Genomic DNA, 25,334 nt, shown 5'->3' with positions numbered 1-25,334 from the left:
ATTATATTTAATAGAATTTCTTGATATTATATACATATTTTTAAAAAATATGCGGGAAAGTCAGTATCATCTTGAGTTTTTGATTCTCTAAAATCCAACAATTTTTTACATAATTTTTGGATTGCATCGAGGTATATTAAACATGCTTAGGAGATGTTTTATAACAGGAATAATGATCAAGTAAATAAAGTGCAATATATTGCATAAATTTTTTATTTACACAAGAACAATATGATGTATTCTTTTATTGAGATTGAGAGTAGAACCTCTAGATAGTATATTCCATCATCCCCTCCAAGATCTCAGAAAGTCATGATAAAAGGGGAAAACATGGCTTTGCAATGTTATTGAGAAATTCGAAGTAGTTTAATGTTTCGCATCTGATTCGTTGTCTATTGTAAAGAAGAAAGTTTATATTTTTTGTGGGTTCAAAGTCCTTTTTTAAATAAACGTTTTATAAAAGTGATAGCCAGAGTTAAAACCAGAGGTGGAAAACGAACGAGGGCGAAAGAGAAAGAGAAAGAGAGAGAAAATGTGTTCGATCAAGACGAGTCATTGTAAATGCCATGAATTTTGCAACTGGGAATGATTTTCGAATTAACGCAAAGAAGAATTTTCATAGAATTTATCTTGATAGGAGTTAATATCAATTGGCAATTGTATTCCGAAGAATACAAATCACTCTTCCTACAAGTTTTTGGTTAGTGGTTTTGATCAAAACCATCTGGATACAACCAGTCAGCTGTAATTTGCAACACGCATTTACACGTGCATTTTATAGTTCGTTATAGTTCGACGATCAATTAAATATATCATTTGAATTTAACCATAATAAGATCTAATACGATACAGTTGCAACACAAAATGATCGTTCTTAGTCCGCATTTGACGATAATTTACGAACGGTTCATATCTTTTGATACAAATGTACAGGCGCTATTTTGAGTGCTGATTAACTCGATCTACTTCTAGAAAAGTGTTACAAGAAATAATTTGCTGGTCGTATGCGTTGCGTCAAATACGATTGAATGAAAAAATTTCAGACGACCATGAAATAAAAATGCACTTGCGATGTATTTTACTTTTATGTTATTTTTAAACCACTGATATACAAAACACTTGGACTAAGCCTTGTAGTTTCAGTCTTTGTATATAGTTAAAAGATTATTCTTGGAATATATTTTAAGTGTTTGGCTTTAATATTCTTTAATTCCGTGACTTTTAACATATATTTAATTAGTGCAAATTTCTTCTTATCTTTTTTCTGTTATTACTTAAGAGATTATAATCAATATATCATTTTTTTGTAGGTTTAGAGATTTGATAATTATATTATAGAATTTATATATATATTAACTATTTGGTGTTATAAGTCTTTGTTATTTTGTTGATTGTATAAAAGAATGTCACTAAAGCCTAAACGAGTTGACTTTACTCAAACATGGGAAGCATTACAAGAGACTGTAAAGTGTGTAATAACATTATCTTATGTTCCACGTACAACATGGTATGATAGATTCAGGTACTTTATGATATCTTCTGGTTATTTTCAAAATAAAGTAGTTATATATTTTGACATTGTATATATGTTTTGTATATTTTGTTTCAGTGATGTGTATTCATTATGTGTGGCATATCCAGAACCATTTGCTGATCAATTGTATTGTGAAACAAAAAGATTTCTAGACAATCATGTCTTCCAATTATTAGGAAAAGTTCGTGCCCAAGGTGAATCTAGTTTACTGCAGGCATATCATCAAGCCTGGACAGAATATTCACAGGGCATTAATTACTTGCATTGCTTGTACTTATATTTGAATCAACAACATATTAAAAAACAGAAACTTTCGGAGGCAGAACTGATTTATGGCATGTCTTCCGCTACGGTTGTTGATTGCCAAGAACAAATGGAAATAGGAGAGTTAGGTTTAGATATTTGGAAAACAAGAATGATTATGCCGTTAAGAAAACAGCTTGTCTCTCTATTATTAGAAAACATTCATGCGGATAGAGTTGGTACATCTCCCACAGCAAGTACAGAAGTTATTTGTGGTGTGATACAGAGTTTTGTTCGGGTTGAGGAATATAAAATGAAGGGACAATTAGATGTAAGGATTTCTATTATGCTATTTAGTTTTCCTTCTTCTTGCAAAACTTTTTACATAATGTGTCTTGCTTTAGATGTACCAAGAAATTTTTGAAACACCTTTTCTTGAGGCTAGTGGGGAATTTTATATGAGAGAAGCAGTCGAATTGCTTCAACAATCGGATGTAACCCATTACATGGAAAGAGTGACATGGAGACTCATCCAGGAGGAACTTCGTGCCCATAAGTTTCTTCATGCAAGCTCTGTGCCTAAAGTATATTTTTATATATTAAATATAATGTACGTTAAATTAAAGCGATCGATCGTTTAACAGTAATATATTGTAGGTGAGACAATGTTGTGAAGGAAAAATGATAGCCACGCATGTAGCGTGGTTTCATTGGGAAGGAAAAAGGATGATAGAGTACGAACGTAAAAGAGATTTGAGCCTTTTGTATCCATTGTTAAGGCCATTACCTTCAGGTCTGACGGCACTTGTACAAAAATTTACTGAACACATTACTCAGCAAGGATTACAAGCAATTAGCTCTTTACAAGGAGAAAATGTAAGAAATATGACAATACTAAATGTAATTTTATTTTCTATGAAATTGTTTTATTATGCGATAACTGCATAATGTAGATACACACGCAATTCGTGGAAATCATGTTGGATGTGCATCGTAAATATTCGGAATTGATTAAAGATGTGTTCAGAAGCGATCAAGCTTTCGTAACTGCTCTCGATAAAGCATGTTCGGTTGTTGTGAATCATAGGCCTGCTCCACGGCAACCAGCTAGAGCACCTGAACTAGTAAGTACTTTAAGTAGTGGTATTTCAACGCAATTTGTTTAATTTTTTTAATTTGTAATATTTCAATTTAGTTCGCTAAATATTGCGATTCTCTGTTAAAAAAATCTGCGAAGGCGGCATCGGAGGGAGAAGTTGAAGAAAAACTAGCACATTGTATTACCGTGTTCAAATACATTGATGATAAGGATGTTTTTCAGAAGTTTTACGCACGAATGTTAGCGAAGAGATTAATACACCAACAGTCGCAATCGATGGATGCTGAAGAATCAATGATTGATCGTTTAAAACAAGCTTGCGGTTATGAATTCACGAATAAATTACATCGAATGTTCACCGATATGTCAGTTTCAGCAGACTTAAATGCTAAGTTTACAACGAGCTTACGAGAAGGAGATAGAGAAAATCAATTAGGCATCGGTTTTGTAGTATATGTGTTACAAGCAGGAGCTTGGCCATTGGGTTTACCACCATCTTCAGGGCCATTCGATATTCCTCAACAATTAGAAAAGTCTATACAGGCATTCGAAACTTTTTATCATGCGCAATTTAACGGGCGAAAACTCACTTGGTTACATCATCTTTGTCAAGGTGAACTCAAGTTCAATTATTTAAAGAAACCTTATTTGGTAACTGTACAAACGTACCAAATGGCACTGCTGCTTCTTTTCGAGCACTGTGATTCGATACAATGCAGAGAAGCCGCTGCATCATTACACTTATCACATGATCAATTAGTTAAACATGCGACCAGTTTAGTTGATTGTAAAATTTTGAAAAAATCAACGGAAGGAGAATTAGAAGAAGATACGACTTTGACGCTCAATTTCGATTATTATAATAAAAGAACGAAATTCCGTATAACTGGTACATTGCAACGGGATGTACCAAATGAGTGTCACGATGTCGAAACTACACATCGTAGCGTCGACGATGACAGAAAATTGTACCTGCAAGCAGCTATAGTTCGTATTATGAAAAGTCGTAAGGTTTTGAGACACAATCAACTCGTGCAAGAGGTGAGTTTTATTTTGACATGATACATGGGAGTTATCTAAACACGATGTAACTGAACGTACTAATACGATTCCAGGTACTAAGTCAATCTAAGGTTACATTTGCACCATCAATCAGCATGATCAAAAAATGTATTGAAGCTCTTATAGATAAGCAATATATCGAACGTACGCCAAATAATGCAGATGAGTATTCGTACGTCGCATGATTTTATTGTACCACTTGACACAATCATTAATTTATTTCATTCAGGGTGCTTTGTGATCGTTCATAATACAATAATTTTCACTAATGTTTTAGTAAAACGATTCTTTGTTCTAAATTTTATCTGATCGGATACATATTTATAGAAATGAACGATACTTTTTCGAATGATAATGCCCAAACTAAATCTAAGATTTGAAAGATCAAAAAAAGCATCCTGAATTGCTTTCTTGCTCCTAAACCAATTGATTAATAACTTAGTTTATTCAATGACTTATAATATATGTGCACGGAATAAAGATGATTACTATTTTATGCTGGAACAATTTCATTGGTTTCCCAAGAATAAAAATTTAATTTTTGATTTTGATATAACGTACAATTATTACTACTCGTTTTGAGATTCATTGAATCCATATGAAGAATAAATCTATATATTTTTACAAAATTATGTAACAATATTCCAAGCATATTTGAATTTTAATTTTTATATCGTTTCTTATAATAAATCTCTGGTCCCTTATTTTGAAATTATAACATACCAGTTAAAACTGGTAGTAATGTACATGACACTTTTGATGGCCATATATTGCACGATACATGGTAAGATTTAAGTGACATTGCAAAGAATTGATTGCTTCAGACACTTTGCTCTTTAAAAATGTTACATAATATAAGGAATGTTATTAATCAGTTCCACTACAGCATAGATTTGGATTGGTACTATTAGGAACGTGGAGTTTTTAGTTGTAACAGTTCTGGATCTAGCAAAGGATTGTCATCTGCCTCTGATTCTAATGGCTTATTCATACTATTAACCACAAGAGGTGATGTAGTGGCTGTGTTACTATATGGTGAAAACCCTGCCCATTCCATGCCAAGATATATAGGTGGTGGGCTACCCAATGGTGGTTCCAGTAACAAATGATCTGATTGTTGCTGCTGTTGCTGCTGTTGTTGTACTTCTTGACATTCAGAAGGTGGCATATGTGAGGTCAAGTGAGTGGTTACTTTACATTGTTTTTCTTGTTTTCGCCACTTTGCTCTTCTGTTTTGAAACCATACCTATATGGCATAAGCAAATTGTTGAATCTGATTAATAATTATCATCAATTGCATTTTCTGAAGCAATAAAATACATGGCTATTATATACCTGTACCCTTGCTTCTGTCAATTGGATACGTAGAGCAAGCTCTTCTCTAAAAAATACATCAGGATAATGTGTCTTCTGAAACGCTCTTTCTAATTCTTCTAATTGAAAGTTTGTAAATGTGGTGCGGTATCTCCGCTGTTTCCTTTTTCCAACTCCAGTTGATTGTCTATCCTCGCTTCCCGGACTTGGTGAAAAGTCATACGCTACAAAAGTTTATCGTTTTTCTCAACATTATTATACTTGATAAACTTTGTGTGAAATTAAGCGTGTAATATCGCGGATTTAATGTAATCGTTTCATCTTCAACCGAAGTACAGTCGGTGCAAAACATTACGAAAATTAATGAATTGATTCGGAGATTCACACGCTGCTTCCTCATTGCACTTAATCATGTTGAATGGCGTAAAATGATTCATAACTGTTAAACTGATTACCACTAACTCTATTTAAAACAAGGGCTGCCGATTCGCTTAATGCATTTAGCAATAATTTAATTGAGGACTGCCCCAACTTACGAGTCGACAGGTAGAGAGTGGCAGTTAATTAAATCAGGTCTGGGGTGGCAGGGTGCACTTACAGAATTTTGTAGGAAAGCAAACTGAGGAAGATTGAGCGCCTATCAGACCAGCCAGAGCAGTCGACTGTAGATCTCCTCCGGGGTTGATCTCGTCTGGTGCTCCAGCGGAAGCGACGATCGCTCCAGTGGATACTAGAGGATCACGCGGTGCACCCACCAAAAACAGTTGCCTACTATTTTCGTTTGCACTTTCGTCTTCTTCCTTTAAATCCATTGCAATACTTAGCTTCCGTTGTTTAATTAATCAAACACAGAATAGACGAGACAGACGTTACACCGAATGAAAGATAGACTTAATGGTAATTGAATCACTACCAGGTTGAGAAGTTCGTGTGGGTACCACAGCGACTCCGCAACTCTGCTATTTCTTTTCTCTTTTCCTCCTTTTTTTCCTTACACCTGTACGACGTAGATAGGGTAGGGGACAGAGTATATTCAACATGAACTCCCTCAAGAGGGGTAGTGAAGCCTCAAAAATGTATTGCTTATACACCACGAATCAATAGCATGAATGTACACTAGAAAAACGGTATATCTAGTTTTCCCCATGTGATCATTAACTATTTTGTGAGAGATTGATATTCGCACGATCGTATATTATCATCGATCTTTCGGTATTAATCATAAGAGATTATTTTGAAAGCGTTTTACGTTTACGAAATATTTAGTTACGATTCTTATTTTATGGAAAGGAATAAGAGGAGAAGATTAGAATGTACTATTGAAGACACAAAGCTTTTATATATGTTTTTATTAGAACAGTGTAGTGTATTACAATATGTACAAAATCTGCTACATTTATTTATACTTAAATAAAGGTGTATTGTGCCTCAAAAGTGCACATCTCAAGTATTACTATAGTAATACTTTTTTTGCTTATATAAAACTGAAATATAGTGCCATTTGTTTTACTCATGAAAATGTGAGAAAATATATTTAGCACGGTGCATATCACAGTAGGTGCATGAAGTAAAATGTTCAATATGAACTTTGTTTAAGATTATTATCATCTTCAGTATTCCATCTCATGTGTGCACGTTGAAACACATTAGTTGGACCCACGTCATATCGTTAAAGTAGAATAGAACATTTAGACATAAAAAAGGCGAACCTTACTGGTAGAGACCAATAAATCATCGTCGAAAAATTTTGTCTCTATCACAACATTCCCACTGAATATGGATAAGAAAGGATCAATTATAAATGAATTAGGAAATTATAACAATAACATTATACTTACTTTAAGATATTAGCAGGCATCATTTGACTTTCTGGAGCAGCTTGAATTAAACTTTGCCACGTATTAGTACTGTTAGGTATAACAAATCCAAATTCAAAGAACCATTCCTCCAAGCATCTACCTTTAAACAACACTTTCTGTTCTAACCTAAACCTTTCCATCGGTTCTGCGGAACTAAAATTAATTTCTCGTGATATTGCACGACACTTCAGAATTCTTTTAGGTACTCTTGCTTCATGTTCGATCTCAGGTACAGACCTTTATACAATTAATTCTATTGTTAATACGAAGATCTTATCATTGTAACGTTATCAGAAATCGTATAGGTTATGATCTACTTACAAATCTTCGTTGCCTTGCCATAATATTTTGCCATTATCAGCATCTCGTAAATTCATCCAATTTCTGTAGGAAATAACAGTTAAGGAACGTAATACTGTGTTCAAATTAATATCATAAAATAGGTAATTTTATCATAATTGACTTTAACCTATAAATTGTCACGTTTACATGCGATTCGTTTGCAACAGGTATATAATTATGTTACACGAGAAAAAGGATACACTTGAAAGCCTTTAAGTATATCTTCGCCTCGAGAAGGCATAATTAATTACAATCAAAGCGAAATACTCTTATTTCGTGACTATGTAAATGAATCACGACCATCCAGGCGTTAACGACTCTTTTTTGTACTGTTGATTTATAAGTAGAAAGTAGCCAATTTTTGCCTTCGGACATGCCACGTTGTGCCATCTATCGGTAAACGCTCCAAGTTTCAGTTCCTTTACCACCTCATAGATGGTAGAACGTGGTATATCCCAAAACAAAAATTGGGCTCTGTGTCCTTAAACTTATGTTGGACAAGCCATGTTTTGCCATCTGTGGAAGAAAGGAAGAACTGAAACTTGGAGTGTTTATGGTAGATGGCAGCACATGCTTGGTCGAAGAGAATTATCGTGCAATTGTGCAACAAGGACAGACATGTATCGTGTGTGACAGACAAGGAGAGCACTACTGTTGGACAAGGACAGTAATAATGTCGTGTGACAAACAAAGATCGCACTATTGTGCGACTAGGAGTTATAGTGAAAATTTTCTCTCCTTTTCACCGTTATGTGGTGATAATGTTCGGACTTAAATTTTCATACTCAAAAGTTGATATCGTTCTAATTGAAGCACCGACTTGCGTCCGTTGTATCGCTTGAGTTTAGAGATGCAATACGAAAGGATTGAATTTTTTCTGTGCAAATGTTCTGACCGCACTCGTATCGTTAATGAAGTAGAACTGTGTTTTCCTAAGTTCATATTAGAGCATTCTCAAACTAAGCACAATACATTCGTCTGACATTCTACACCATTGAAATGCTTCAATAAACGTTTTGTCACGGATAATGAAATATTAATAACAATAACAATTGCATTGTTAATGCAATGATTAGATGACCTATCCATCGATCATAGAGTAATGCCTGTTTAATCTACGAACCATTCGTTAGTTATTCGATTTCCGTTAATTAATTCTTGTATCTTACTTGTATTTTTAAATAAAATACGCAATTACAGTAAAATAGATAGGGAATTAATTGCGTAATCGCGTAATTAGCGCCGCAATTATTCCTCTAAACGATTCGACGATTTGTGGCACGTTTAACGTTATTTTGTTCACGAGCCTGCCACGTATCGAATTGTTCGTTTAAGATTTCACGATCGGAAGCTTTGTAACAAGAGGATTCATTAACAGCACGTTGTTACCATATTCATTTGTATTTCATAAGGCCTTTCATTTTTCCTTCTCTTCAAGGGCTTGTTTTACAACGCCACGTTGTTTGTCTCGGTCCAGTCATTAACAATCTGTTTTTAAATAATACACAAGCTCCTCGACTATCCATTCTTAATCTCACTCCTTTCATAAGCAATCCCTCTCACTATAATTTTTCACAGCCCCTTTTAATACTATTTTTCACGAAAGCAAGCAAGATAAATCGAGAAGAATAATGGTTTGACAATTTCAAACGGAATAAAGTGGAAAGTAAAATTAAAATGCGTAGACACAGGCCTTACAGTTACCTGTACAGGCTGAATAATAAATTCCGTTCTGTGTTTTCCCAAACAGGTACATCGAGTTTGTAGAAGAAAAAAAAAAAAAAGAAAAAAAAAATTATCGCAAGCTGTTAAGCCTGCAGCCGAGTAACCTTACATAATCAAACAGTGACATAATTATCTCATTCCATGAGAAAATTCATGAAAAATATCGGATACGCGTGTCCTTAACGTTTCAATTAATTTTCATATTTTTCGCAGAATTTTACTTTGGCGATAGGCGAACGATCTTCTTCCTCGACCTAAAATTTAACGACAAATTGTTCGATTTTCCACAGAGAAATCGCATTGTGTCGCAAATTTCTATATGCAGCGGCACACGAGTCAGAGTACAATTCGAATAATGTTGTTGTCTTGCCTCGGTGTCTCAAGATCGTTAGGATACGCGTAACGTAAGAATAAATAAACTGCGAGCAAAACGATATCCACCGTGGAACAAAGACGAATTCTAATTTTCCGACTCTGCCCCGACCAGTATAAATACCATAAGCGGACGCGATCGCAAGGAAATGAGTTACAGTCAGTTGTCGATCATTTATAATTCGAGTTATTGTTGGAGTCATTATACGAGTCATTATACGAGATACTATACGAGTCGTTCTACGAGTATCCAGCGAGCATTTTATCAAGTATCCATTAGCAATTCTAGAATATAGTTTGTATACTAAATTATTATTTTAAATATATTCGACGGAAATCTCGTCCATTAAACCTCGCGATCAAACCTCCTATATACCAGTCGCTCACACGTAGAATTTCCATAAAAAATAATGCATTGTCCTGGATTTAACCATCGTGGCGTGATAACCGCTTTTCCTCTTAAAACGTTCCTGGCAATCCTTTGCAAGTAGTCTCACTCCGAATTCGTGTAAAAATTGAAATTCGAGGAGAAGCGACGCAGCAAGTGTCGTGGCCAGTTTCTGCTGCATTGTATTTCTACTGTAATTCAATTCGTATGGCGGAGATACAAGTTGGCGAGAATAGAAATCTGGTCGTTGTGTCGGCAATAGTTTTGGTAGATCGGCGTTAATCAAAGTAGAAATCGAAGGAAACTGTCCTCTCGTGGAAATTTTCTAATTCGTCAACCTGGCTTTTCCTTAATTCACCTTTGATGCTGGCACAGTGATACGAGATGCTGCTCTTCTCGTTCGCTTTACCGTTCCAACTGTTAAGCTGGCAAGCTGCCAGCACGACTACGAATTTTTAATACACCCTATATATTTCACAAAGGATATAACCTAGGAAACACGACGATGGTACCCTGCTGGGGGTAGCCACCCACGTGCTATATTTTTATTTTTATTTTTTTATTCACTAAGATATAATATTTTACCAAATATCCTTCTGGACAAATTGTAAAATTCAAATAAATAATTAAAAAAAAAAAATAAAAAAACCCTATATATATGTCGGATCATCTTTGGAAAACGGGGCGTGTAATGAGTCTTGCTGCTAGTTGTCCATAGTTGTCTTATACCGGATGATGTTTGTTTATGGGAATGTATTACAAAAGTTAACAAGTGATATCGATGATCGAGATGTCTATGACGATGAATTTCGGTTCGAAAACTAATACACGGTTAACGGGATGACGATTTCCATTAGGAACTCTATGTACGTGTTCACTGGGCTAGTCGAGCTTATCGGATTACACCTCAGGTCAATCCCTGTTTTTAAGCAGAATTATTTAATTACTTTATACCTGTGTCAGGTACACGTCCCTCCCGTGACCGTGGCTACGTTCAGTGACCCGTTATGTCACTTCGAGCCCAAGTCCACTGTCATAAACCTCGGATAATCATAATTGCCTTAACTCGTAAACAGCTATTTCTCAGTTTTATTGTTTAAGTACGACTATAATAAAAAGTATTGGGGATTTTCCCAAATATTCCGAAAGAAAGGCTCCGGCGTCCATTCATTTCCGACATATACATATGTCGGGTTATTGTTGAAGTGATCATCACTTCTAAGAAAACTCTACATCCGGTCGTTGGGTTTTTCAAGCACTGAAGCCATCGACAGCGTATAGACAAAAGACCGCGTCGAAACCATAAACAGTAGATAGGCGACATTGGCTTCAGGGTTTTCAGTCATAGGGTAACACTGCTAGCGTGCGGATCTGGATCAGCTCATATTATATTCCGACTTGTATTTACGCTTCGATATTTAAAAATATATATTTTTTATCTTACAATTTATCCACGCGTTCCCTTGTATTCACATGCATCTAATAACTTCAACAGTTATCGTTGCGGTTGGGGGCGTATAATGAATCTTCGCGTGAATTGGCCATCGTTGTTACGTACTGTAGATGATATTTTACTGATACAAATGTAACTATTACAGAGTTTAACAAATAATAGCAGCGACCAGATGATCGAGATGTCGATGACAATGAATTTAGGTTCGATAACGAATCCACGGTCAATGGCGCGACGAATGCGATTTCTGCCATAGTCTAAGTCGAACTCAACTTACTGATCCACGATTCGGGTGTGTCTCAACGTACCTGTCCACGGTACAAGTAGAACTTAACTGACCGCCTTCTCAGTCCAAGCGAAATTGCCCTTATATACTCCTCTCCGTACCTCTCTGCACCTCTCGGGTCAATCTTTGTTTTTAAGGAGAGCTATTTAATTACTCCATACCTCTGTTAGTTAGGTACACGTCCCTCCCGTGACCGTGGCTACGTTCAGCGACTCGTTATGTCACTTCGAGTCCAAGCCCACTGTCATTAATCTCGGGCACCCATACTCGGATTAAATCATATACAACTATTTCTCAGTTTTATTATTTAAGTACAGCTATAATAAAAAGTCTGGACTAAAGTATTGGGGACTATCCCAAAATTTCTAAAAGAAAGGCTTTGATGTCCTTTCATCTCCGACATATATATCTCTAGATCTCTATATATCTTACGCGGATCGAGTTCTTCCACCTGCAACTATCGATGCAAATTTCCAACCGGTAACTTGTACGGAGATTCTAAGGTGAAAAATTGTCGAAGAAAATTTCCGCGGTTAAGATGACGCGAAGAGTGCGAAGACTTTCTTTCCAAATATCATAACTACGAGAAGAACTACGTGCGAGAAGGAACAATATATAATTCAAGGTTTCTTAAGCCACGACAATTAGTAAAGGTATCAAATGATACAGAAAACTTGACGTTCAACTCCTTTTGGGAATTTCTGTTGTAAACGCTTTGACGGTTTACAAAATTGCAACAAGGAAGGACATAAATATTAGAATATTTAGAGAATTATTAGCTGCAAAATTATTAGGGTTATCTGAAAACACAATAAATCTTTGTCTTTGACGGAGTCAGCATAATATCGCCGTTCGGAAAAATGATTCCGGAAGAAGCATTAGACGCGCATGCAAACTATGTTATGCAAATAAAAGACGTCGAATGGACCGAATAAAGACACGAGAGAATTTGAAGAAAACAACAACTTATTGTTCAAACTGTCTCGACCAACCTCAGCTATGTATAGAATACTTTAAAGTTTTACATTCTAAATAATTTTTTTTGATAAACCATTTTCGTATTAGTTTTATAACAATTCAGTAGTTTTATTATTTCCTCTGAAATATTTTTTCAAATACGTACGACGATCCTTCGCAAGTAGTCAAACAAGCACCACCCGAATACGGGTGACGCGGCCCTAGCGGGAACTTTGCTGTCACCCGAATACGGGTGTCATGGCAGTCAACGTGTTAAGGGAATTTTAATGAAACAAGATTTTTCTATTAAATATTACTATACCAATATATATGCACCAGGTCATTTCCCTTACGTTTGTATCCCTCTTTCTTTTATGATCTTTTAAATATTTCAATACAACAAAGATGTACAGATAGCACCGGACATACAAACTTTATCAGCAAAATATCCTCTTTTAATGCACGTTAGAATGATAGTTATTCTCCGAGAGATAAAATATTTTTTTATTCGAGGTAAAAGCGCGAAGCATGCGGGTTCGAGTCTTGTAAAAATCAATCGGTTATCGATGCGTCTAGTTTCGGTCGTAAATGGCCAGCCTACACGTTCTTTAAAACGAGGAATGTCCATCGACCAGTTGGTTTCCGGGCCATCAAGATCGTATTGACGACAGTCAGCGAATGAAGAGCACGCGTGCTCAGCCGGAACATAGAAGATTTCCTCCTCGCCATTCGTTTTATGTGTTGGCCGTCTTTACGAGCGCCGCAGTTGGCAAATTCTCGATCGGGACTCTGGACAACCGGGAAGATCCAGTTGGAGAAGATCCTTTGTCCTTTGCAGTATTCTTATTAAAAATAGAAGAGAAGAGAATAAGCGAATTAATTGGCCTTTAACACTTTCTATTATAAGCAGCTCATGCTGCTCTTCGAATTGCATTCGAACAGCATTGTTTAGTGAAATGTGAATTTTTCTTATCAAATACATGTACAATTTACATAGATGATTTATACGTTGTACAACAATTACATTGCTTTAGATAACGTAATAATTATTCGCTTGTCGACAGTAACGGAGCGTTCCAATTTTTCAGTTCCGTCCATGATAACACTGCTATCACTTTTTTTCCTTTCAACAGGATTGGTAATTATTTAGTTCGTAGTATACGCGATTCAGTTTTGGCAGCTCTGGCAAAAATAAATTGGGATTTCGTTATTAAAGGGAATAAGCGAGGTGTTTCAACGTTAGTTTGAAAGATCACTGTTTCGGTGAATAAGTGTGCGCTATGGATATTGCAATAATTGCCGAGCTTCTTTAACAATTCAACAAAACAGGCTGATGAACGCCGAGTAGCGGTGCATTTTCCACCTGAGTGTGGTTTAAAGGGTGTTGAAGTAACTGATACTGTTACGTGGCTACTTTATACAATGCAACTCCGCATTTTTATGTACTCTACTTATATGAACGAAATTTTACTATTGCCTGATTAACGGACTTTTAACTATTATTTAGCCTATTATTAGATGAACTACCGTCGAGAGTTAACTTGTACGATTTGTACGAGGTTGTAAGCAGTAAGGGTACGAGTTACGCGATACAAGTTTGCAACGTTATTATGTATTTAAAAGCAAATGTTTCGTGGAATTCTCTTGTATGAACATGAACTTCTACTAAGTGAACAAAAAATCATAGATAGTGGAGAGAAATAGGTGGACTCCTGTTACACGAACGACCTGGTTATATGAACCGACTTGTTCCCGGGCAGGTTCGTATAAACGGAGTACTGTTGTAATATATTAAAAAAAAAAAAAAAAACAAAAAAATGACATCCTTAAAAGAATAAATGAAACTCTCTTGGAAACGGGAGAATATTCTGCACGTTCTTGTCGAAGTTTCTACGAACATGAAAAATTAGATTTTGTCGATTCTTGAAGTTTGTCAACGACAAAAAAATGTAGTATAAATATAAATACAATTAAGTCGAGAATAACTTAACTTTAATTGGTATTGCTTGGTTACGTGAGATTAGAGTTGAATTTCTTCATTTCCGAATATTTAATTCCAATTCGTATCCTATATATCATATCTTAAAATACAGAAAATTAAAATACAAAATATGTGGAATTTAAGCAAGCAAAAATTATGTTAATTGAAGCTATTGCGGATTTTTCATCTTAATAGAATGAAAAATAAAAAATAAAAGATTAAAATAAAATAATAAAATAAAAATAAATAAAAGATAAAAAATAAAAAAATAGGATAAAAGAACGCAGCAAGTTTAACCTCCAGCTGCGGGTGATTTTCATATTTTTGTGTACAGAATCACGGACAAATTTACATCTTGTATAGATATATCGTTAGAAGTCTTTTGACGCGCTACATAAAGGAATAAAAATAAGCGGAAAAGAAGAAAATATTTTTGTTTGTTAACTTCCAAATAGCTTCCAATTAACACAGTATGTGCAATGTATAACACAATTTCCACGTTGCTCGCTGTTGGAGTGTTAAAATTTCACTTCGCGCTGCTATCGAACAAATAATTGAGGCGAAAAATCGCGCGTACCGATAGCTATTACTTTATTTCTTCTTCGAACTGAGGAAACTCGTTAACGATAGAAAAATACGATGGAAACATAATTCAAAGAACGTAACGGCATTTTTTATTGGTTTCTATGTTCCATAGTATCAACTTTTTCGTTGTCGTACGAAAGTATTAACTAAACGATACGAAAGTGAATATATTTCATCCTAATTAATTAGTACGTAAATGCTATAAGACATCAAACGCCTGTACTCTACGAAAAGATCCCATAAGTCAACTAGCCACGTATGAAATAAAAAATTCATGACGAATTTGAAATACGTAGGAGTGTTCCGATGCGTTTGGCGTCAGTATCCCGCCATTGCGTGTCCAATTTGTTGCAGGTAGTAGAGAAATAGAAGAAAAATCATCGAGAGTCAGCGAGGAGAGGGCACGGCGAGCTGTTGCGCCATTGGTCGCCGTTAGGGGTGTCTGAACACTTCGTGGGTGGTTGGGAGCGACTATATAAAGCGTTTCACGGATCATGGTACATCGCAGTTGCTTTTACGTGTTGCTTCATCCGCGTTCTGAAACTTTTTCCTCTCTGCAACGTGTCTGAAGCGTCTTTTTTTCGCTCTCGATCAGCGGCGATCGTGTTCGCGTCTTGCGTTCCTCGACTTCCGTTCCAAGCATACGACTGAACGTCGATCGAAAGAATTTACATCGTCCGAATAGTTTGAAGAATTTTTCTGGTGAAGTTGCTCGTTACGGTAGAGAACGAGAGGATAGTTGGGAAAAAAGTCGAAGAGTTGATCGTGAGAAGAAGAAACAGAATATCTTTTTTCTTTATTTGTGAATTTGAGGATCGAAACAGATTCATATAAGGGGAGTATATTAATATCGGTCACGATTATCTCTACGTGATGTTAATTGTTAAAAATCGATCACTCGAGGAATATTCGTTGGTGTCACGTTTGAAAAAATTAATTTCCAGAATACACACGTAATTGAAAATATTTTACGATTTTTATAATATACGCGTGAGGAATAATATAGTATAAAAATAATATTCCGGTCGTCTACTTTTAAATAATCGTAGAATATTTTGCGTTCGAACAAGGTAATCTAACGGTAGAAATAAAAATAGAAAAGAAGGGTTAATCACGCGGATGATGAAAATATCTGGACGTAATTTTTACAGGCAAGAAAATGCTTTCGCGGCGTGGGAAGACGCAATTGGTACCGTGCTTTGGAACCATAGAAATCGTGATGTGTTTGTGGATTGCGTGTATGGTTTTAACTCTGGTCGCATCTCAACAGAAATTTTACATTCAGGGCCGGTATGGCAAAAGGCAGGAACCGCGTACAGGTGAGATATAAATATATATAAAATTACCTTGACTGACAAACCTTCAAGATTTCATAGATCCATTTTCTTTATAAAGCATGAACCATTTCTTTTCCACTGTTCAAAACTCAAACTACTGTTAAAAACCGTTTCTAAGTTATAATGATAATTGATAATTATACTATATAATTATAAGTACGTAACTGCATAACGATATAACTACATAAACTACATTAACTGAGAAATATTCAAACAAACGAATTTTCTCTCTATTAATACAAATACATCTTGATTAACTGTTGCACTCTATCTAAGTTTCTGCGATATTTCCTTTGCTCTCGTTAAAACGTGAAATCTTACCTTTAATTTTCCAGTCGTCCGTATTTTCAGTCTACGCGACTCGTTTCATGCGCAATGTTCTAATCAGAAGCGTCGTGGTCGTTTTGTGGGCCAACGATTGGTGGTTATCTCCAATTAGAGCGTTTCTAGTTTCTAGTCACTTGATCTTTTCGTACTGAACAAGGCACATTTATCGAATTCAATGAGAATAGAATGCTCCGTAACTGTGAATTTTCTTTTGTTACAGTCGATGCGTTATAATTAACTATCGTATACCTCTCTTATTCTTTTTCTCGTATTTCCAATTACGGAAATTTTTCCTTGCATATGTGTACTCTTTTCTTCTCCATCGTCGTTCTCATTTTTTCGTATCTGCTTCATCATTATTTTCACTTGTTCTTCGTGCAATGAAGAATCTACAAAGGAAATACGCGTCTTTCCGTGTACATACTTATAATTGTTTTCGCAAGAACAAGAAACGCTCTTTGAGCTTCGATTCATCACAGTAATTAGTTATGGGTATCTGCGTGATAGAAGCAAAGGATAGCTTATTAAATAATGAAAATTACAATATATTGGAAATTTTGTGACGAACGAAACTGGAAATGTCGAGCAATTGTTAAACTTAGATAATGACGATTCGTTGCTTCCATCTGAAATGTTGAGAACAATTTGCGACATTATTATTAACACAGTTAATATTATTTGCTGTTCATTCGTGAAGATTCAGATACGATTAAAATGTCTATTAATAAGAAATTCATTGCCGGATGATTATTCTTAATGATCTTTCGCTATTACGTATATAGCAGAATAGAGTCATCTGAGTCACCTAGCTACATTTTAAAATTCAGTCCTGAACTTTGGATAGAATAATCAAACTTGCTGTAAATCATGAGACATCGTTAGTCTTTAATATAGTAATAAAAGAATGAGAAAATAATCAATCATTTCATTATCAAAAATCATTTGAATAATTTTCTGATAAAATTATTCGAGGGAGAATGATACTGCGTAAGGATATTAGTATTGGTTGAACAACTATAAAAGACTATAGTCGTCGAGAGTTGTCAATATACGTGATGCATTTCGTTATTTATCACGTCACGAATATCGAGTTAAATAATTTGCTTTCAAAAATCGTTTGCAATTGAATTTTTCCAATTACAAGATAAATTGCTTAAACATCCTTCCGACATAAATAGTTTTACTTTAACTTAGCGTCTCAATTGCAGACTCGTTCTTCGTGTCGGGAGGCAGATATGGGCGCAGTGAAAACATGCAGAAGGTGAGCAAATCGTTGCCAAAGTTGGTTGAGGTGGAGGTGCCAAGGATAGATCGATTCTTTTGGGGTAGCCGGTACGGGAAACTCTCCCCTCCGGATTACCGGACAGTTTCATCGGTGAATCGATTTAGCGCCATTCTCAACTTTATGGATCAAGTTAATCTCGATCGAGAGAACGACGCCAGCAACCGGAACGATCTCGATCTTCTCCCTTAAAATTGTTTCGTCGGTAAGATATCTTTCTTGTTTTTTTCTTTTTTTTTTTTTCGTGAAAGGTTCCAGCTGGACAGATGAATGAATTTTTAAATGAATGAAAAATTCAGAATGCATAAATTATGCAAAACGACGGATAAGTAGTAAAAGGGAGCAGAGACAACTTTTCAATTATTAATAAGATATAACGTGTGTCCCAGCATTGAAATCACCCACAATTTCCAGGATAATATGCTATGCTTTTTATCATATTACAAATTTTCTTGTAACATAAAATAATCCTGAGCTTGAAAAGCCTATGAATTTTGTTGAAATCGTTCACGAGTTTGACATGATATTCCTTGCGAGGTTTGACTAATGCCCAGTGGCAAAAAAGAAATTTTAAATTTTAATATTCTTTGAGTCGAGACAAGTTAACTCTTTATAATTTTAACATGTTTATAAAATAACACGTTTGAAAGAATCGACAAACTAAAGCATTTGAAAATGTCAGATTGTCTAATTTTAAAGAAACAATAGAGTATTTTTGCTGCAGAATTGTCAAAGAATTTTCTCGTGAAGCGTTTTCTTTGTTCGAGCTGTTACAGAGGAGTTTCTATTGCACAGAAATAATCCTGTTTCAAAGCGAGACACCTAATTCTTTTCTTTTCTAATGAACAACTATTGCAATGCTAATATTATTGAACTATGCTTTGCAGACATCTGCGAGGACTCGTTGGCTCTTTTGTGTAAACGATACAAACTGAGAGAAGAAGAGTTACAGAGAACGTGTGTGTTTCAATCTTCTAAACAAGTCCTCCGTAATGATTCGTTGTTTTTAATCGATTTAAAAGTATGTAAAAATCTCGTGAAAATCGGTGGAATGCGCAGAAAAACGAAATATAAGCTTCAGTTTACGCATCGTAGGATCTGGCGTTTTCTTTGTAAACCGACCCATTCCTTTTTATCGTTCTCCATTTTCCCTCATTCACTCTGCTGCTTTTGTAACAATTCTTTTTCCGTTTTTTATCGATTTTGACTAGCATTATGTATTCAGAAACGCATAGGAGTCGAATATTGCCTGAATGTCGTTTAAATCTTTATTTACTTTTTCATTTCATCTAAAATCTAGATTCTTATATATATATATGTATTTTCGGTTCCCGTTAAACCATTGATAGTTTTCAATTTTTTAACACACAAAATTTTTCCAGTTTTTGTCTTTTACTATTACATTTTGTATATTTATGCACTTGTGGGTGTGAGTGTGAAACAAATTTATGCTTAAATCCCATTCTTTCAGTTGCACTGATAAAAATATGAATTTGCATAAAAAATCCGCAGTCTATTTATTACCATCACATTCCGTAAATTATCTTACAGATTTGCCAAATTGTATAAAATAATTGCTTCCGAGGAATAAACGTTTTAGAAGTTTTGCCGGCTCCTCAGTAGTAATGGTCTGTATTTAATCAGTCCGCCTACGGGAAATCCCTGGAAGGAATTCCTTTTTCTTTTTATATTCTACTAACGCACTGCGTCCTTTCCATAGCTATCTCGTCATTATCCCCTTATTTATCATTACTTTGCGATTGTTTAACGTCAACGCAGAAGTTTAGCAGATAAGATTCACGTTAATAGATTTTTCCTGTCTTCTTCTTTAATTTCATCCCTTTTTCTCTCCACTTCCATAAAATATCGAGTTTCAATCGTTTTCGTTTCGTTTCCTCTTTACGTTCGGGTTTACCGCTTAGTATTCGATATCGAAGTGCGCAACAAGTCTCCACCGTAATCAAATGGCGAATCCAGATTCGATTATTTTATTTGTCCTCTATCTTTTATTTTTTTCCCAAGCAATACGTGTAGGTGGTCAAAATATCGTAGTGGCGATAACACTACCGTTTTATTTCTCGGTCAAGTGGTCGTGTTCCAACGATTCGGTATAGATCAATGCGATTCGTTCACGATAATGAAACTACCTGGGGAAATGGAAGACACGATCGTTTGCGCCATTTTTACGGATTTTTTCGATGGCCGCGTCGTTCTAAACTTTCGAATAAGTTTGGCGAGAAACTTTTTTCGTCTCCGCTTTAACACGAGAATTATCGATAATTAAAACGGAATATTTGAATTGTAAACGAAATAGCATTGCATAGTTTGGACAAATAAATAAAAGTCTGGTGTCAAATGGATACTTACCGTTAAAAAGTAACCTTTTTAATATTATAATAAAGATATCACAAAACCATCCCGGACTTTGATCTCTTGATATCTTTTTTCATAAGATTATTTGTTTTCGCATACTTCATGAAAATCAATAATCATAGATAATTCATTAGCGATCCCTCGCTTTTCATACTTCATTTTCTTCTATTAAGTTCTCTATTTTAATTTGATAAAACTCCTATAGTAACAATTTTTATTGTTTTAAATTCAACTCGGAGGAACTTTAGTACTTAGGTATGATCTCATGAAAAGTATCTGCACACGACTTATTAGACAGAAAAACGAAAAGATCTGAAACCATGTAACATATTGAAGGATTTAATAGTTGCACTGTTACAAGATTCTAAATCCTGGGTATTAAATGACATTTTTCTTTAAATCCCAGCATCTTTCCGCAATCTTTTCCTCGATTCAATTTCAAATCCTTTAAAATCCCGTCTTATCAAATCCTTCTTAGCGATATCCATGAGTTTACCAACGATAGATAGAATTTCAAAAAGTACGCTGGCGTGTTTTGTATCGCGATATCGGTTACGAGCGCGACAGGTTCGAGCGTAGAATACCGATGTGCCAATTAGAAACATCGACGCGTTCCATTCACTTTCGCCGATGAAAACGAAGAGAGCCCGTTTGAAAGCAATGAAAGTAAGATGCGTAAGGAGGATTCGCGATGGCCGCGAGGGGAGGATGCAGTTCTGCTTGGCCGTGGAACTCGTTCAGCAGGGTAATCGAACGGACCAAGCTGCGAGCCGTGGAATGAACCGGACCGGTCTACCGTAGTTACTCTCCGCGGTAGACAATGCCTCGTATCGATTAGAAAGTAGATAATATGCACGACACGACGTGTATACTCGACACAAGGAGGTTATCGTTCTTGTGCTTTCAAGCATTGCACAGTTTTGCTTCTGTGCTCCTCGAGAAAGGTAAGATGAAGGGAAACTATCGACGACCATGGTGATCTCGCGATAAACGAGTCGCTGTAAATTGTAATAAATTATGTATAACATTGAGAGAATCAGGAAAGGATATCGACGATGGCCGAATAAATAGGAGGCTTGGAAATACAAATTACAGGATAATTGAAAAATGCAGCGATAGTTTATAGGATCTGTTAATCGTTCGAGCAGTAGGTTTTACGATAATGAACTTATTCGAGAGCTAGATGTTCGTTTGTTAATTATTTCCAGTCACTGGACGATATTAAATCGTTTATTTGGTAGTTGGCACTTTACCGGTAGCTTCCATCCGTAGACTTTGTGCTTTGAAGTTTATTATAAATTTTCAGCGCGAGATATTTACCGTTCAGTTTCTCTTCAAGCCGGGAACGTGCCGGGGAGTGTACCATCGCATTTCACTCTTACAAATTTCACTCAAAGTTGCCGATTGCGTAACTCTTTCCAAAGTCTAGTCACTGTCTTGTATCCTTGTAATGAATTACGAGTCGCTCGACGAATCTTTCGAAACTTCTGAGAAAAGAATATCACGAAGGCTATGATCCCGGAAGATCTGAGAATCGACGAGGGTCCGGCAGAGATCGTAAGAGAATCAGAATTAAAGAGAAGACAGTGGTTGGGCAGATTGAGTGGCAAGGTCTTTAAACGATCGCTTAATCCTATTTGAGGCCTACTTTTGAGCCGATCCAGAGGAGAAAGTAAGAGGAGCAGTATGTACTATACATATATAAAAGAGAGGAGTGACGGTGGTCGCGTGCTTGAGAAAGTAAAGTCTCGTTTACACGTAAGAGGCCGGCCGTGCGTTTTTACAGACACTCACACATTACGCCGGAATAGGATTGCGATTACCACATTTTAATTTTCTTGAAATTTCTGGGTCGAGCAAGAGGGAGTCCCCATTATCCTTATTTTTGTTTCTTCTTTGATCTCGAAAGCGGGCTGAGAACATAATGAACGTCGTTTTACGCGTTGCGATAGCGTTCAGCGTGACCGAGAGGTTCTGCGTATAATTGTCTCGTTGAGTGGCTAATTGTCGTAAAACACAGATATTATGGAGTTCCTTCCTTTCCCCGACAAAAGATTAGCTGACGAAGTATAATAAAATATGAGCATATATCATGATAGAATAGCCTGCTCCCATAATGAAGTAGAAACTGGAATAAATTAGAGTGATGTAGATGGATGTAGATAATTTCCAGTATTAATAAACAGTAGTTATATACGCTAATTTTATGCATATATTATGGTGTAGAGTCTGGTGTATTCCGGAGAACGCAGCGGGAAGCTTTCATTAGCAACTTCTATGTAATTAATGCGACTATTGTAATAAAGATGCGATGGCCGAAAGAATTTTCGTGTATATTTATTACGCTTTCCTCGATCCAAGGTTTCTATACAAGCGTTGCATGAAAACCGAGAATGCAACGTTGTTTTGCCATTGCTTTCTAAGAGAAGTAGGTTTTGTTTTCGATTACCAGATATCTTTTTCGACAGCGATATATTCATCGTGTCGTAATTAATTCCGTATGCGTTGATGCAAATTGAAAATAATATTACTGCAACGACATATTTGACGACTATGTGACATCATTCCATTCTTATCGTGATGTCACCCCAAACGTGATGACCATAACACTTTCCCCTTCGGATTTCTTCAGTTTGTCAACTTCTCTTTGCCTCGTTTCGAACATTAACTATTCTTGTCACAATAGGAACTTAGCATTCGTTCGAAGAAATTTGTCAACAAATCGTTAAAAGGTGGCGTAGGATTGCGTTGATGAGATTTTCTTTTTCGCAATTACGTGGAAGCATCGATGTTAATTGCAGATTTACAGCGTATCCTACGTGAATCGGTGTAAATGATCGCATTTAGGAGCACGCGTTCTGTATTACTGACCAAGTTTCGCTTATATAAACGATAAATCGACATTTACCGCGTACTCTGCGATAGACACGGTTAACGAACTGCAATTATGTCGAGATTGTGTTTTCTGCGGGTCCAGGCCGGTTCTGTTGCTCCGATTATAAGCCCATGAATGTTTCGTTATTCCTCCGGATGCATGAATATGTAAATCATCATGATTTTACAGAACGATTCGACGGCAATGCTTATCGTACCGACATTTATAGCTTGGAAAATCGGAATCAATTTCGCTGATTTGCGTTTTGATGAAAATGTTACGTGGAATTCCATTACATTCGCTGCATCATTTATAAAACATAAATATCACAGGTACTGGCCTACTATTAAAGGCGTTTCTGTGAATTTACGCGCCATAAAAATAATTAATCAAATGAACATCTCGATCATTGGAGCTTCCATTCGATGATGCATCACGTCATGTCGATTAAGTTTATTCCATTAAACGATTATATGATCCTGACGATCAAAGCTTTATTTGATGGAAAAGATTTAAATACACTTACCCATGAATGTTTACTTAGAGGGAGTGCAAAGGAAATATTAGACTTTCCAGCTCACGGAGAAAGTTATGCGCTAACGGCTGTGCATGCGGTGTACCGCAGGCTCGTCTAGATAAATAAAATGTGCGACGATGATCCAGCGAATGTTGCTTCTGCTTCTGCCAGCTTCGACCTAGTTTTTTTCTCTTTCGATCTGCTGCAATTCATTGTCGGTGAACGCGTGCTGTGTTCAATAAAAACCAGCTGTTTGTTAGATATTTAATTCAGTCAAGATAAATAACACTCTCGATCTTAAATCACCGCGTTGTATAGTTAGACCAAGTTAAACATCGTTACACTAGTTTGCACACAAGATAACACATAAGATCTCTTCTTTCTGAGGAGTGTCAAAAACACAAAGATTAAGAACCTTGATACAGCTGGTAACTTCGTTGATACATGATTCACTCGACGCGTATTCCAGCCATATAAAGCTAGGAGAAAACTAGGTTTCCTAAAAGAATTTCTATTACCCTTCTTACGCATATACGAGTGTATAGCGTCAGATGGACGATATAAATGTAACCTTAACCTGGGAACGGCTGAATCACAGAAACGCTCGATTGTTCCGCTGTTTTCCATTCAACGTCGCAGTACAATGGCGCAAAAGTGACACGGCCGAGATAAATTTCACGCTTATAATTATATACCGCCAGAATTTCAGCCGGCATCGAGAGTTAGAGCACGTAGAACAATTGGATTCTCAACAACAGACCCAATTATAGATCGGTTCGTCTCGACGATATATGTATACTCGTGTACTTACACGTCACGTCGTGTCGCCTGGAAACCTAGAAAACGAAAAAGGCGAAAAAGTGCGCGAAACTGTTGCTACGATCGCGTTGATCGGTCGAAGAAAAAGAGACAATGGAACGTCGAAGGATAAGCCACGGGAAGTGATATTGTCGTAGGTGCGACAGTTTGGAATTTTATCTACAGACGCTTTCGCCTACTCGTTTTGAACAACGTCACCTAAATTCACGACTTCCGTCCCCCGGAACGCTCTTACTTTCTTCATCGATACGCTCCCTCGTAACACGTTGTCACGCAATATACTTGTTTTCGTACGTCCGGATGTCTTCTGACTATTAGAGATGGAATAATTAGTGTCTCGAGACACTGGCCTCACGCTCCGATGAATGAAAACGAGGAAAGTTCGTGGTTTCGCGTGCAACTACGCACGAGCAAGTTCGAACTAAGTACAATGGTAAAATACAAAAATGGATATGTTAAGATCTAAGAAATGTTGGAACGATGATTTTCTTGTCTATTCGAAGAACGAATGAACATTCAGACGTTTTTTTTCCCGACTAAATACTTTTTGTATCCGTGTAACGTGAATAGAACGCAATCAAAGTGAACGATTGAACGAATTAAT

At 36.2% G+C, this 25,334-nt stretch overlaps 4 protein-coding genes across 6 annotated transcripts; 2 read left to right on the top strand and 2 right to left on the bottom strand.

Moving 5' to 3' along the window:
* The first annotated feature begins 291 nt into the window (after positions 1-291).
* On the top strand, positions 292-4,434 carry Cul2 (cullin 2). Of its 2 annotated transcripts, none has more exons than XM_072013820.1 (8): positions 292-700; positions 1,311-1,507; positions 1,610-2,108; positions 2,182-2,361; positions 2,435-2,653; positions 2,731-2,901; positions 2,973-3,917; positions 3,992-4,434. In XM_072013820.1, exons 2-8 carry the CDS (start codon positions 1,404-1,406, stop codon positions 4,121-4,123), a joined length of 2,250 nt encoding a protein of 749 aa, XP_071869921.1. In that variant the 5' UTR covers positions 292-700; positions 1,311-1,403; the 3' UTR covers positions 4,124-4,434. The 2 variants fall into 2 exon arrangements, with proteins under 2 accessions (XP_071869921.1, XP_071869920.1); XM_072013819.1 differs by having other exon boundaries at positions 1,311-1,522.
* LOC139992709 (uncharacterized) lies at positions 3,907-6,207 on the bottom strand. The gene is made up of 3 exons (XM_072013840.1): positions 5,851-6,207; positions 5,274-5,476; positions 3,907-5,184 (listed from the first exon to the last, which is right to left on the bottom strand). Exons 1-3 carry the CDS (start codon positions 6,062-6,064, stop codon positions 4,846-4,848), a joined length of 756 nt encoding a protein of 251 aa, XP_071869941.1. The 5' UTR covers positions 6,065-6,207; the 3' UTR covers positions 3,907-4,845.
* A 379-nt stretch (positions 6,208-6,586) lies between these two features.
* On the bottom strand, positions 6,587-7,795 carry Prbp (Prenyl-binding protein). 2 transcript variants are annotated; one of them, XM_072013846.1, is made up of 4 exons: positions 7,654-7,795; positions 7,433-7,495; positions 7,091-7,348; positions 6,587-7,022 (listed from the first exon to the last, which is right to left on the bottom strand). In XM_072013846.1, the coding sequence occupies exons 1-4, from the start codon at positions 7,692-7,694 to the stop codon at positions 6,941-6,943; spliced, it is 444 nt and encodes a 147-aa protein (XP_071869947.1). In that variant the 5' UTR covers positions 7,695-7,795; the 3' UTR covers positions 6,587-6,940. The 2 variants fall into 2 exon arrangements, with proteins under 2 accessions (XP_071869947.1, XP_071869948.1); XM_072013847.1 differs by having other exon boundaries at positions 7,581-7,665.
* Positions 7,796-15,673: 7,878 nt separating this feature from the next.
* LOC139992891 (uncharacterized) lies at positions 15,674-19,240 on the top strand. Its single transcript, XM_074111995.1, has 4 exons — positions 15,674-15,697; positions 16,352-16,519; positions 18,073-18,351; positions 19,034-19,240. Exons 2-3 carry the CDS (start codon positions 16,360-16,362, stop codon positions 18,336-18,338), a joined length of 426 nt encoding a protein of 141 aa, XP_073968096.1. The 5' UTR covers positions 15,674-15,697; positions 16,352-16,359; the 3' UTR covers positions 18,339-18,351; positions 19,034-19,240.
* Positions 19,241-25,334: the final 6,094 nt, after the last annotated feature.

Source organism: Bombus fervidus, chromosome 12, assembly GCF_041682495.2.
Source record: "Bombus fervidus isolate BK054 chromosome 12, iyBomFerv1, whole genome shotgun sequence".
Lineage (NCBI taxonomy): Eukaryota > Metazoa > Arthropoda > Insecta > Hymenoptera > Apidae > Bombus > Bombus fervidus.
Note: the sequence above shows the minus strand (reverse complement) of the source record. Positions and strands in the feature narration are given on the sequence as shown.